The 15,564-nt window shown below is 42.1% G+C and overlaps 1 protein-coding gene across 1 annotated transcript in view; it reads right to left on the bottom strand.

The window, feature by feature from the left end:
- Nucleotides 1–15,564, bottom strand: part of LOC110157757 (piezo-type mechanosensitive ion channel component 2-like) — a 67,951-nt gene that overhangs the window by 41,296 nt on the left and 11,091 nt on the right. The window contains 16 exon segments of the mRNA XM_055157957.1: nucleotides 1,453–1,657; nucleotides 1,730–1,930; nucleotides 4,878–4,973; nucleotides 5,044–5,220; nucleotides 5,728–5,885; nucleotides 6,361–6,518; nucleotides 6,720–6,814; nucleotides 7,060–7,138; nucleotides 7,264–7,412; nucleotides 8,004–8,414; nucleotides 8,498–8,898; nucleotides 9,393–9,501; nucleotides 9,716–9,880; nucleotides 10,365–10,512; nucleotides 13,307–13,517; nucleotides 14,563–14,746. Coding sequence (XP_055013932.1) covers nucleotides 1,453–1,657; nucleotides 1,730–1,930; nucleotides 4,878–4,973; nucleotides 5,044–5,220; nucleotides 5,728–5,885; nucleotides 6,361–6,518; nucleotides 6,720–6,814; nucleotides 7,060–7,138; nucleotides 7,264–7,412; nucleotides 8,004–8,414; nucleotides 8,498–8,898; nucleotides 9,393–9,501; nucleotides 9,716–9,880; nucleotides 10,365–10,512; nucleotides 13,307–13,517; nucleotides 14,563–14,746 — 2,947 coding nt within the window.

Here is a 15,564-nt window from a genome sequence, read left to right as displayed (position 1 = left end):
ATTTTTCCCATCTATAACTGTCAGTTTAGATATCCACAACCTATGGCAAGCCATTTTAATATTTAAACACTAAGTTTGACTTAGTCTTGTCTTTCTGACTAGGCATAATTTCATTTTGGATAGTGGGAATTGTCATTTGAGAGATCTGTAACGTAATTTTGACTAGATGAAAGGGCAGTTAGAGATATGAGCAATTCAGTTTTGACTCGGCAAAGCAGAATGACAGATATCTGCAATTACATCATTGAAAACGACATTCAACTCGTCACACATCATACATGACAACTGCAGATATCTGTTATTCAGTTTTGACTAGGCACATTGAAAGTTAAAGATATCTCAGACGTCATTGTGACATCATGACACAGAAAGCACCAAGTTGTCTCAAGCTACTAACAGTGCACAATCTGTCCAAAAAGCCATTTGTCTCTAAAGCATAACAGCTGTCTGTGTGTTAAAATTAGCTTTCGTCTTTAAAATAATTTTCAACGAACTTTTCACTAGAATCCATTAACAAAAAGACCCCAAGATGCATTTGGTAATCTTACTGATAAATTAACTTTCCGTTAACGGCTACATGTGCCGTGTGGAAATGCTCCGCTCCTGCCTAAAGTGGATCATTTGCATATAGATCTCTGCAACATCATTTCACCGAGTCAAAACTCCATTTCAAGATATCTCTAATTATATTTTGACAAGGCACAATGAAATTTACGGATATCTCCAATTTCAGATATCTCTAATCAAAATTCTTTATAACATATCTAAAACTTGATAAAAGAAATTTACAACTAAATTATGACGTTTGAGATATCTGCAACATCATTCTGACTAGTTGTTACTCCAGTTAGAGATATTGTATCTACAATGTCATTTGGCCTAGTCAAAACTTAATTTAAGATATCTGAAATGGAGCATGTAGATATCTTCAACTGAGGTGAATTAAAGATATCTTGAACTTAAGTTATGACTAGTCAAAATCAAATTGTAGATATCTCAAACTGGAATTACAAATATCTATAATGGAGATGCAGATATCTGTGACTTACGGTGTGGAGATCCAGAACTCAATTGTGGATATTTGTAATCATGAAACCCATACACATGAATGGCAAGGATGATGTCATTTGCTCTGGGAAGAATGTCATTGTGGATATAAAAGGACAGTTACGGACAGGAAGAATGACTTTGCAGATATCTGAAATTTTCTTTTTGACTAGGCAAAACTAAGTTAGAGATGTCTGCAATACATATCCAGTTTAGTGTTCAAATGTTAAAACGGCTTGCCATACACAACGACATTCTTCCCAAGGGAAATGATGTCATCTTGCGGGACCAACTAACACAGAGTCAACCTTAGTATGTAAATGTTAAAACAGTTAACCATAATAATGTTGTATACATGACAACAGTGACAGTGATTTTGTTTGGTTTTAACATGTTCATACACACCTGTGCAAGAGGCAGGAGGATAGCCGATACAGAGGATGTACTGCACACACAAAATGGCTGACAGGAAGTAGCAGTAGCGAGGCCAAACCACAGAGATAAGACTCCTGCTGCGACGCCACATGATACTGATGAGAGCAAGGGCATGGCCGACGGCAAACAGGTCCATCCTCTGACCAATCACGTTCACCGCCAACAAGAAGCATGTCTAAAAATAGCACATCATGCATACGATGAAAAACCAAACAGGAAAAGAGGTGAGAATACAAAGTGTCCTAACCTCCAGGCCAAACTTGTAGAAGAAGTAGTTGATGAAGTACTTGGTACAGTTGAGAAGACCCTCATCGAGGTGACGTCTGGTGATGTCATCAAACAGCGTCCTGGTAGGGGGAGGGGCCTCACCACGACGCAGACGATAAAGCTCCTGATGCCGGTAGACTGTCACCTCAAAGGCTAACAGTGCCAGCACGGTCAGGTTACTCTGCGGAGACACCACACGCTGTCCCACAAGCCCAAGACAGAGCAGTCTTCTCCAAACTCTGTCCAGATTCCAAACTTTCATCATTTACTTTAGACACTTCCTTTGTTTCAAGTGGCTTAAGAAGATGACTTTGTTATTGTCAGTTTGTTTTTAGCCAAAATAATCTTTTCTTCAACAATGTGATGTCAGATGTGAATACAACCAGTAAACTTCCCACTGCACCAGAATATATAAGGACAGAGGACTACAGTCATACTATAATACTCCCTTCAACTGTACAACAACTCACCCTGATGGAACAGATAATACTCCCTACAACTGTACAACAACTCACCCTTATGGAACAGATAATACTCCCTACAACTGTACAACAACTCACCCTTATGGAACAGATAATACTCCCTACAACTGTACAACAACTCACCCTTATGGAACAGATAATACTCCCTACAACTGTACAACAACTCACCCTGATGGAACAGATAATACTCCCTACAACTGTACAACAACTCACCCTTATGGAACAGATAATACTCCCTACAACTGTACAACAACTCACCCTTATGGAACAGATAATACTCCCTACAACTGTACAAAAACTCACCCTTATGGAACAGATAATACTCCCTACAACTGTACAACAACTCACCCTTATGGAACAGATAATATTATGTCCTGTCAGTCATCACATTGTTGCACTGTTTTCCTGTGACTTCTTGTATATCCTGTAGCTGAGATTTTATTTTATTTTTTATTACTTATTACTAGGGCCGTTCACGTTAACGCGTTAACTTTGTGTTAACTAATAAAGTCATTAACGACGCAGTTTTTATTATTTATTTATTTTATTGTAAACGTCTGTTACTCACTGGCTTTTATTTTGAAAAAGTCCACCGCGAGCGTTTCTTTAAGTTTGACGTCTTTTCTTTACACTTTTTTTCACTTTTTTCTGACCACGTGAGATGCAACGTGCCTAAGCCTCCGCGAGCCGTGGGCCCGGCCGCGAGTTCGGCCGCAGGCTCCGACTCCCGCCGCGGCTCCGGGCGCAGGCTCCGACTCCCGTCGTAGCTCCGGCCGCGAGTTCGGCCGCAGGCTCCGGCTCCGGCCGCAGACTCAGCCGCGGGTTCAGCCGCGGGAACCGGCTCTGGCCGGACCAGCCGTGCGCTCTGAGCTGAGCTTATTTCTTTAGTTCAGTAGTACAAACGTCCATTCAATATTTTTTCTTGAGTCTGAATACCTTGAAGGCTCTGAGGATTCCCCTGTGAAAGAAATACTGTTGCACAACAAATGTTTGGCTCTTTCATTTACATTTCCAATAAAAGAGCGCTATACTCTACTTTTTAATTCATTAATTGGTTTTGCGTATAACTCGAACTCATACGATTAATCGCAATAAAATTGTTTTATTTTTGCCCAGCCCTACTTTTATTACTATACACATTTATATAATTATGTCTTATTTGACATTGGTCTCATTTAATGCTATTTATTTAGAATTTTTCTCTTTGTTATTATATTATATTGTAATGTACTGATGTACTGTGTCCACATAATGTCCCTCGTGGATCAATAAAGTTTGTTTTAGTCTCAGTCTAAACATTGATTAAAAACGGTCCCAGGATGCACCCCTGCAGGAAACCATGTATCAAGGCTATCTGGTTTGTAAAATGATGACATTACATGGCTACACATACACTACATTTAGCACATGAACAGAGAAATCCAAAATAACAAAATTCTAATCATCTTTGCACCAGAACCCGTTAGACCACTCCTGTCAGAGTCTAGACCTGAAGAGGTACAAGCGGGGGGATTCACGTGTGCCTTGTAGTTCAGTATTAGAAAACTTTACAGCTAAAATTACTCATAAAACAGCCTATGCCACATAACGACAATTTAGGTAGAAATCGCTTTAGTGTTAAGGATTTTACTTTTGGCTCTGCTACGAACTGCACTACTCACAGGTTTACTCTCCACAGCACAAATATACATTAAAGCTCAAGTAAGCTTTAAAGAGTGCCTTTAAAGATGGGGTATTTTACTTCTCTGAGGTATTAACTGCTAACACATAACATACCTAGATCACCATGTTACCTTTCATTGTTTTGAAAATGCTATATTTGCTGAAAACATTATTATGTTTTGTATTAACATGCTTCATAAATTTCATCTTGCTACTGAAATGACTGCACATCGCATCAGGTTTGTCAAGTTGTATGTACAGTTTTGTATCATGATTTGTAAATTTATGGAGAATTGTCATGTGGGAGCGTGGGTGATGTAGGCTTATGGGCGGAGCCTTGGATGGAATCTTACAGTTAATCGTAACCGGGAGAGGAAGATCGCTAAATTACTCAAACATGCATGAATGACATATAAACCTCTTTAGGCATGTTTTTGGTGAGGGAACAATGCTATAACATGGTAGAAATACAAAAAATAAAAAAATAAAATAAAGATTTTGCATAAAACCCTCTCTTTAATGTAACAAAGAAGAACAAGACAAAGCAGCACGTGCTCGGTGGAGAGGCCGTAGTTTGTCATAGCTCGACTACACGCGTCTAATTTGTCTGGTTGTTTCTTACCCTGTGCAGTTCAGTGCCTTTCTTAGTCTAGCGCCTAGTCTAAATCAGACTGTGCTGTTATATACAGCAGGTATTTGAGTACAACTTCTCCAGTCGTGTGATTGGGCCCTTTGAGTTTCGATCAACAACACTTCAGTCGTAGTTCCCTGGTTTATTGCATTTTGATAAATCGGTTTAAACTGGATCAGTTATCAGTTTTCCTGGTGTGTAAACATGCAAACACAATCATAGTTAAGAGCTCATGGAATTATATTTGAACAAAAACTACTTTTTTCCTGGTTCCTAAAAATTGAAGAGTAAAGACTGTAAAGTAGTAGTAGAATTCCTGCTGAGTATAATATGTAGCGCAAAAGTAGTATTACCAGCAGATAGTCCAGAACTCTCCCCTTGCTCTTCCTAAGCCCCACCCACTGGGCAGGGTCTACAGGACTGGACAGGTCAAGACTGGAGTTAGCCACCTGTAACACACACATGAATGAGTGTTTCCCATGAGATGTACAGTATACCCTCAGTACTGCTGCTGTGTACCATGGAGCAGTTGGACGAGTACTTTATGGGCTGTACCACGTTCAGCTGGTACAGCATCTTGCACACTATAACCACGCAGGTCCAGACAGTGCACACTGAAGACAGTAGGGGGCGCCACCTTCTGCAGGGCAAGCTCACAGCTACACACAGGACGAAGACCAGGTTGAACACACACACCTGTGCAGACAGTACAGGGAGGAGTTAGGTACAGTCAGGTAATGATACTGTATATGTTAATCTATGCGACAATGGACTCTCTTCAGTCTGTCCATGGTCTAGCACCAAAGTACATCTCTGACATGTGACACCAAAGTACATCTCGAACATGACATGTAACTGGAATTATTTTGTGTATGAACTGTGCCACCCAAATACATTTGTCTTGCCTTATGCAAATATCAATCATACTTCTTGTGTAAAGTAAATCAAGGCTTTCAGAATGTTCACATTTATTTTTGTTAAAACATTTCAGCGTCTGCACTGATCCATTTGTGTCAGGTGTTCTGTGGCCATGGTGGACATGTGCCAGTCTGAGAGTTGGTCTTAAGTAGTTACTTTTCTGCTCTATGGTGAAACACATGGATGTTTTCCCCTCCCACTGACCTAGTGCTCAGCCTCTCACCCTCTGTCTGATCACAGGCAGATATAACTAATCTAATCCTGCAGCGACTCTTGTGTGCGTACCTCTTTGACAGACACCCAGATAATGTACGCTGACACCACTTTGACTATGTGTAGCTCCAGTAGCCACCACACGAGGCGCTGTAGCTTCTGCAGGGACAGGAGGAAGCGCAGGAAGAGCACCGAGAGGCGGTCCACCACCAGGCGCCAGGACACCAGCACTGTAATATAGTGTAATAATAGCAATATGAGAGGACGCGGTTATCACTATCACAGGGACAAACGTGCTTCCTGCTTGTGTATTTGTACTTTTTTCTGGCTTTAACACTACCTCAGGTAACTCTGAGTCTCTAAGTCTTAAGTATTTATTTGAGCCCTAAAATAGGGTTGAACGATTTGGGAAAAACTGAACAGAACTGAGCAACTAACTGTAAGGGATATTCCAATGATGCCCGGAAAGATTACTAGATACTAGATTACTCAAGATTACTCAGACATGCACGGATGGCATTATCTCTTCAGGCATATTATAACAATCTAATGTTATAACATTATAACATGGTAGAAAACTCCAGAAAGTCAAAATATCTCATCTTTAAATGCAGTAGCAGCAATAGTGTGTACAGAGCGCCAAATGTTTGGGTCTGTTCAGAAGAACTTGCACAGAGGAGTATAGTTTTATTGTAGGTGAATGACCTGTGATATGGTCAGACAAGGAGTGCACTGCCTCCTCCTCCTCCTCCTCCTCCTCCTCCTTTTGCATCTCCAGGTTCTTCTCCATGTGTCTGCTCTCAGCGCTGATGTAGTGTCCTCCTTCAGACAGGTCCACCAGGCTCCCGTCTGAATGCACCAGTCTGCACACAAAACAGCATCATGGCTAATTGAAGCCAAGCCTGCATGGCTCACTCTGGCACATTTACATGCTCTTCTAACACATGTTAATTAATGTGCACTGCTCCAAAATTAATAAATGGTATGAAGTCATTGTGGTACAGAGACATTGTGGTACAGAGGCATTGTTGTATGGAGGTTTGGTTAAGTATGGAGCTGTGTACCTGGTGATGGTGCTGTTATGAGTGTCCACCACTGTCTGCAGGTCTGTGAGCTGCAGGAAGGGCTCGTGAAAGTAATGCAAGTGGATCACACACACCTGAAACAATAAGCACCAAACACACACATTTAGATAGAAAAGGCAGCTCTACTCGACCCTACTGTACTCGGCCCTATGTGGCCTGATTGTTTTCCATTTCTCTTTACAATCTGGTACTGTATCCATGAAAACAACAATATGGATATAGAATATTGGCCTTATGCCCATTCTGAGAGATAGAGTTCTTGTTGTTCATTTCTTCCTTTTTGTTGGTATGATGTAGTTGCAAGAGTTGTAGTGGGTACCAGCAGGAATGCAGCTGGGATGAAGATTCTGGTGAAGAGCACAGGAACCGAGAACTTCTCTAGCCCCAGATCATCCAGCCTGCAGTCAGCACAGAGAGAAGGGTAGTACAGATTGGTAGTACACAGACTGGAGCAGACTCAACTCATGTGGAAGTGCACATAGATGTTTAACAAAGCAAAGACCAAACCAGAATGCAGCCCCACCTATGGATGCTGAGGCCAGTGTAGTAGCTCCAGCTGACCGGAGCTGAGGGGAACTGGAAAGTGTAGACCAGGATCAGGACCATCATGGAGTAGACCACCACTGTGAGCCAGAAGCCCCTCAGCAGAGAGCGCCACCACTGGTAGTTCACCTGCACATCAGTACACAGGGGCTACTGCTCAAATGTGCTCAATGAATGGGTTAAGAATATTAATCTGGAAATCTGGATTGCAGTACTTTCTAATGTTTGATGTATAAAATGAGTTGCTCTAGATCATTGCTTCCAAAGTGTTTTTTTGTTTGTTTGTTTGTTTGTGTGTTTGTTTTGTCTCCTATGTTTCCTACTTCCTATGTTTTTTTTATATGCTACAAGTAGCCTCTGAAGTTAAAATGGAATTTTAACAGACTGTCCCTGGTGCAGCTGTAGCTCAGTGTGTGATACCGGTCTTATTGTGACTCACACAAGAACCAGAGCTCTGCTATGCTACTGTGGTCACTAACTTTGAAGGCTGCATGTGTGAGATCATGTGTTGATATTTCACTGTTCAATTCTGAAGGGAAAAGGCTGCCGGGGTTTGGTGTGTACTGTTGCAAAACACATTTTGCTCAAATACATGTAAAGAAATTGGACACAGGTGTTTTAATATGATATAAATAATGGTACATCACCGAGTTAAAGTGTAAGAGGTATAGTATATGTTAGACGTCAGATATACTCTTAGACTAAAGCAGAGGAGCATACCTGGTACAGGGCCACGCAGCACAGAAACATCACCATGTAAATGACTTTGTAGAGCACGATCTTCCCTTCAAAGCTGACGAAAAAGAACATAGTCCCACAGACGTAGATCCAGTATTTGACAAACATGCGTTTGAGCACCGCCCCCAGAACGTTCATCTGTGCCCCACCCACCTGGGCCTGGAGGAGGAACACATCCTCACACGAGCTCTCTGAAACACACACTTGTATTATTATCATTCAGAGGTCTCCAGACATGTCATATGGTCCTGAGCCTGTCCCACCTGCAGAGGGCGCTGTGGTGTGGATAGTGACACTGGACAGGCGAGTGGGGGCGGGGCTCTCCTTCAGTGTGCTTTGTTTCTCAGTGATGGACTGACGCAGCAGCATCCAGAAGGTGAGCAGGCAGATCAGCTGCTTTCACAAAACAACCATTAACTATACTGAAGTCCCATTCCCTGGGCTCTGGATCATCTCTCTCTGTAAGAGCAGCTCACCTTCGATGCCAGCTCCAGACAAGGCTCCTCCTTCTGGGGGAAGACCCCGGGCACTTTGTGGACCTCTGGCAGACTGAAGATGTACTGCAGGATGAGCAGCAGGTTGCCATAGGCAACCAGCCAGGGGGCAGAGTCTAGGGTGTGGCGGCGGCGTTCTCTCATCATCCACAGAACACAGGACCACAGCAGCAGTACACAGCTGAGCCAGGACACATAGGAGATGGACCAGGCCAGCATGGCCACCAGGGCGGCGATATAGCTCTGCCTCAACAGGAAGCCCAGAGCCACAGAGGCTACACCCTTTCTATCAAACAGCTCCTCCCCCTGGTCCAGACTCTGCTCTAGACTCTGGTCCAGGCTCTGGTCCAGGTCCTCTTCAAACATGCAGGTCTCTAGAGTGTCTGCACACACACACACACACGCACACACACACACACACACACACAAACACCCAGGCACAGCCAGGATATCAGCTTTTCTCAAATGAATGGGTTCAGTGAGGTTCATCAGGTCTTAATCCACAATCCTCTGCACTGTTTTGTCCAGTAGCTCTGGTAGAATGAACCACAGAGGCAGTGATGCTGATGATGTGCTGCACCTTCAATCATGTAACCATCTCAAAACATTTTCCTCTTCCTTCACCTCTCTACTGAAGTAAACACTGCCAACAAACCGGCACCTTAAAATACACTACAACACTGGATTACTTTTGAAGATTAAACCTAAACTTTATGGTGGCATTTTTTGAGGCTTTTAATAGCAGATTAGATGGGTCTATCTACAGTTTCACACATTCACTTGGTGTTGCATTAACCATTCTCAAAACTCTAAGTGGCTCATACACTTTGAGCTTCCTGACCAGTTCCGTTCAGTCAGTCCAGTATGACACCCTCACCTGATTGGCTGATGGAGAACTGAGGGGTGGAGTACAGGTCTGTTCCCAGTGCAGTGCTCTGAGTAGGCGGGCCATATGAACCAGAAGGACTTTGATTGGCTGAGGAGACCTGCACATACAAGATTGGACCATATAATATAGACATGATATACAGGGAACAGACATACAGACATCTTCCCACTCTTATCAACTGGATGTTGTTAGGCTTTGTGTTTTCTGCTCACTTCCAGACAGAGGGTAGAACTCAAGTCAGAATGACACACATACCAATTATGTATAGAGAAAAAGGACAAGTAAAAGCTGTAATAGTGGACCAGCAGTACCTGTACATGTGTTTGGCTCCATAGTGCCCTCTTGGCTTCAGCTGACAACTCAAACACAGTGTCATCTGGAGGCTCTGCAGGCCCCTCCCCCTCTACAGGCTCCTCCACAGGCTCCTCCACAGGCTCCTCCCCTTGCACACTGCGGCTCACATCTGCATTCAGGAGCTGCTCACAAACACAGTACTCACATGTAGTGTACCTGCACAGAGCTCGTATTAAAGGAGACTGTGACTGTGACACACTGTGACAGACTCCTCTGGCGGAGAAAAGTCAAAGGCCTAAATTAAGTGCTTCAATAAAATAAAGTAATATATCATTAATATATCAACACTGTCCGGGATAGGATACACCAACTCTATGCCTATTTTTCTCACTAACAAACTAACAAGACTGACTGGCTCTAGTATGGCAGTGTGTAACACAGCTGACTCCATGGATCTAGTTTGGGTGTATGTAACACGACTGACTCCATGGATCTAGTTTGGGTGTATGTAACACAGCTGACTCCATGGATCTAGTTTGGGTGTATGTAACACGACTGACTCCATGGATCTAGTTTGGGTGTATGTAACACGACTGACTCCATGGATCTAGTTTGGGTGTATGTAACACGGTTCATGGTAACATGGTTCTAGTATGGCCGTCATACCTTGTTCCTGCGTAGGGCACACACACAGTGGAAGAGCAGCAGCACCATCAGAGGAGAACACAGGTGAAACCAGCGCAGCTCCGAGCTCAACTGCAGCCTCCAGGGGGCGCTGCAGTCCACCCTCACCAATGGCACTACTCCAAACACACTGTGGAAGAGGAGGGCAACTTTAGCCTTCTGAAAAGTGCAACATTCACTGGAATTTACAATCAGAGTTATAAAATAAAGAGTTCCGTTTTAAAGAGGGGTATTATACTTCTACTTCTACCTTTAAATCACCATGTTACATTTTATCATTTTTCTTTTTAATGCTCTGATAGAAACATTGTAGAAAGCTTCCAAAAGTCCATTTTGCATAATACGCTCTCTTAAAGAAGATGTTATTAAGGTATTTTCTGGTAATTTGCGATAAATAACAACACATGTAGATCATAAGTCATAATAATACTTACAAGCATGGAACTACGAAATACAACTTTGAATATGCTCACAGTGAGGAAAAATCATTAGAGTCCTAAAAGTAAAATATGCCTCCATTAAGTTACGTAAATTTTCTCTATGGAATTCTATTTGACACTTGAATGTTGTTACACTTTCACTTAAAAAAAATAAAAATAAATAAATAAAACAAGTCTAAATTAGGACAGAAGGATCATTTGTCATGGGAGAGATTTGGCTCCTTCAGCTCCGTCAATTCACCATGGTCCCTCTCTAGTCTACATTCAGACTACAGGACTTAACGCTCAATTCCGATTTTTTTGTGAAATCCGATGTTTTTGCGAGGTCTTTCACATTTCCAATTAAATGTGACTTGTATGTGACTCCAGTGTGAACATTAAATGGCCCAAAAGTGTCCCACATGTGCACTGGAGACACGACAACGCCAACCGCAGCGAGCGTGCTCTGTGTTTACGGAAGTTGTCCAAACATGGACGCGAGCATTCAGCACCTGGAGATTTTAAAGTTCCTCTCGTACCGGAGCCAGAACATTAACAACTTACTTGTTTTAAGGAGGAGATTGAGAAAGAGAAGGACGAGGTTTTTGGCTGTGGTGTTTTGTGGGGCAGCGGCAGCGACGTCCGTTGAAATGAACGTGTGGATGTGGAGACGGAGCCAAGAGTGGTGAGTGGTGATGTGCTTCACTTCAGTGACACGGAGTTCATTAACAATTTTCACCTACTTCAGCGCAGAATAGTGACGTTTGTTGATAACGTTTAGGTGGATGAATGCACTTTGGCCGTTCAGACTGAAGTCGCATGTCAAAAGATCAGATATGTATCGGTTTTAGGAGCACAGAGAGAAGTGGCCTGGGTCACATTTGAAAAAATCGGATCTGTGTCGTTCAGACTGTCATTAAAAGATCAGATACAGGAGCATAGGGGCCAAAAAATCGGATTTGAGTCACTTCAGGCAGCAGTCTGAACGTAGCCTAACTGCTGCTGTCAGTCTCATCATTCTGACCTAACAAATGTTTGTTTTAACTCTCTCGACATGATCCTGGGGTTTATTTCACTGTTTTGTTCTTAATTTAAGATGTAAACAGTAGGGTGGTCCATCAACACATGGTAAAAAATAAAGTTTTGGATAACCTCGATTAGAACTCTGCAATAAGTTTTAGCATTGGAAAGATGATTTTGGAAGAAAATTTGAAGAAAAATAGAGATGTTTTAGAGGTTGCGCAAGGTGGATGAATGTTTCTGCATGAAGTTTTGAAGCTTCTGCAGATCATATGGGTTTCCTTAAGAAGCTGTCACAGTCTGAACATTCAGTTGTGAAGAAAGTTGCCTTAACAGCTTTGGGCGACATGTTTGGTACTTAAGTGAAGAAATGTTTGGCCTGGAATTCTTCTACCCCAGTGTGACAGAAGAAGAGAAGAAGCTGATGGTTCACACTATTATGGAAAGGGAAAGTTCAGAGGTTCCAACAAAGCAATGTGATGCCCTTAATCAAGCAGATTGTCACCACCAGCACCATGTGTTTCTTCAAAGCTCTTGATCTGCCAAGAACATTTTGATTTTGGGCTGATGATGCGGACTTTCAGAAGGTGCTAAAACTGTGCATTCCAGGAAAGATGTCAGTGATGTTGCTGAAAGGGGAAGACGCGTATTCAAGATTTTAACTGCAGCCAAACAAAGAATGAAGATCAGAAACAGGATCTACTGCAGGAGTCAGAGAGCACAGGAACATCTTTAGTGACGCCAACAAGACACAGTGGAGCTGACTTTCTAAGCAACTTTTTATGGATTTTATAGACTTTGTAAGTAATTTTTATCCAAGTCTCAGTTTGTTTTTGCAGAATAAAATGACAAATTATTCAAATAACAAATGTATTTGGTTTGCTATGTTACAGTATTGTACAATAGTATATAGTATAGTACAATTTTCAAATGCCTTGAGCAACCTCTAAATATGGATTAAACTGCATAAAATTTTGACCAAACTATTTTGGCCAGATATGGAACCAAGTGCAGGGTTCTAATCTAGAAAATCTAAAAAAAAAAAAAAAAAAAAACTAAACTAAACAGTAATAACACACAACTCAGTCCCTCCGGCTAGCGTTAGCAACAGGTTTGATTGTCCACATTGACCAGCGGTTCAGGCAGAAGGGGCATTACCTTCACCACCCTCTTTGGTTGCTATGATACTCGCTGCTATGATGTTGCTGTTGCTATGATACTCGCCTATTATAAATCTAGGCTCCAAATTCACACTAAATTCACAATTCACATTCGGCAGCCCTGATGAGCTTCATTTGGCTGGAACTGAACGCTATGGGACGTCACACTCCCTCAGCCCACGTCTTTATACAGTCTGTGCTACAAATAGTGGAAGCTAAGTTTAGAAGTGTCATTTTTACTTGAGTAATGCAGTACGTAGTTTCCCTTTGTGTGTGTTTATCTGGAGTGAACGAGGGGGGGGGTGTGTGTGTGTGTGTGTGTTACCTGGCCGTGCGGGAGTTCACCACAGTGTCCTGCAGGGTGGGCAGCTGACAGCAGTAGAACAACAGGAAGTGACACGCAGAATACAGAAGGGTCATGACAGACATGTAGCCAATGAGGACAGAGGATACCTGTCCTGACCACGCCCACCAGGAGCACAACACCTGGAAGCAGAGCAGGTAGGGCATGGAGGACAGCGATGGGAACACGATACCTGCAGGACAACATGTTTTAGACAGAGAAAGATCTCCATTGAAATAGGAGCAGGAGGCATACAAAGGTTACACAGTTCACCTTTAATGGAATTGATATATTATTAAAAATGAGGCCCAGTGCAGTTCGGGTAACTGACAGGAGAGATGAACTTTTTCAACTAACTTTTTTCGAGATACAGTTCCATAAAAGCTATGTTCACAAAGGTGGCAAAACACTAAACGTTTTCCATGAACTAGAGTAGTCATTTAAAAGTGTGCGGTTAGCATGCTAGTCGTTATTAGCTTTACTGTAATGTGATGCCAAAGCTCCAGTCTGGTCTGAAATGCTTCCTGTATGACATCACAAAGTGGAACAGAGTGTTTTCTGTTTGAAAGAAGAACTCCCGGACAACACACTTTGACAACACTTTACAGAAATGATCTGGAGCTGTGTCCTGTCTCCCTTATTTCAGTGGGCGTGACTGACAGGCAGATGAATCAGTCAGAGACACATGCTCTGTTTGAGTCAAAAACAAACATGGCTGCTTAGACATGGAAAAGGACAAAAAAAATCTGCATAAAGGAAAAAGAAACAGCGTGGATCTTCTCAGAATCAACAACTGAAACACCAAACTATTATTTATTACAGGTTAAAGAAGTGACGTATTGTTTTCTGAACGCTACAAGAGGAGATGTCTTCTATATTTGAGACACATGATAAACATGTCTGTGGTTGGACCATGTCAGGTTTGGACAGAGGTTTTTTCATGCTTTATAGATTTCAGAGCCTTCTGGATTCTAACAGAATGTAGATGGGACTGGCTAGTCAGGCAAACAAAACACAACTCCAGGTATGTTTTTGATGCACAAAACAACATTCTAACATGTGATATGGGCCCTTTAACCTCAACTGTGCACATTGCTCTACCTGCATAACCTGATATGAGGAAGTAAGTAATTAAATCTGTCTAAATCAATTCTATCTCTCAAAAAATCCAAACCCAGCACTTTGCTGTTCACATGCATGAGCTTTAGTGAATAGTACAGAGTGATAGACAAATGGACCTGTGAGTCCCAGCAGGGCGGTGAGCAGCACCTGTCCTCCGGTGGATGTCATGTTCCCCACCACACCTTTGACCTGCCTCAGGACGTTCTCCAACTCGGACCACACCCGCTTTGGGTTCTGCTCTGGTTCTGTGTCTCCTCTGCTCATGTCCGACGGCTCCAGCACACAGTCTGCACTCTGCTCCTGCGTTCACACACAGGATCAGTATGACAAGCACAGGGTGCACGTAGCCACAGTTGGTTTGGTTTGAGTGTTTGTCCACTGATCCAAATCCTGCTCTCAAAATAAACAGGTTAATGTTGCAATTCCAGGTCCTACAAATGAATACTGTTGTTATGTCCTTGGGCAAGACACTTAAATCCCCTTGCCCCCCAGTGTGTGTGAGTGTGTGTGTGTGTAAGTGTATGTGAATGGGTGAGTGGCTTGATGTAAAGTGCTTTGAGCATTGAAGGTGGAAAAGCTCTGTACAAAAATGTGACCATTTACAGGGACAGAAAGACAAACACTTAAATGTGGCATTTCAAATATTTTGGATAAGTCGATTTTGTTATAGTTGTGGTCAAAATTTTCTGCAATTTCTATCTGACCCCGTAATATCTCAGAGGAAAATACACTGCAGTGCATGTGTAGTTATATACATTTATACAACTTTCAGAAGACTTCTGAAAATTGGACTTTTCAGAACATGTAACATGTACATGTTGGAGTTAACACATTTGAATTGTATTTGGAGTGATTTGTGCATGTTTAAGCATATTAATCTTTATTCACTTATTTTGATAATGTCATTTTGCCAATCAACTCAATCAATAAAAATGAACAAAAAACAACATCTATCAGAGGTGCAGACTCATTGTTGTAAGAACTTTTTTTGTTTTTTAAACCAAATGTATGGTATAATGTTAGCAGTTTTTACACAGAATAAGACCAAACCTACACATTAGCTCTCTGCAGAGGACAGTATTTGAAATGGGCCTGTATGAAGTCAGAGCTGTTACAGT

This window comes from Boleophthalmus pectinirostris, unplaced genomic scaffold (genome assembly GCF_026225935.1).
Source record: "Boleophthalmus pectinirostris isolate CB_2022bp ecotype Guang Dong unplaced genomic scaffold, ASM2622593v1 HiC_scaffold_22, whole genome shotgun sequence".
NCBI classification, from domain to species: domain Eukaryota; kingdom Metazoa; phylum Chordata; class Actinopteri; order Gobiiformes; family Gobiidae; genus Boleophthalmus; species Boleophthalmus pectinirostris.
Note: the sequence above shows the minus strand (reverse complement) of the source record. Positions and strands in the feature narration are given on the sequence as shown.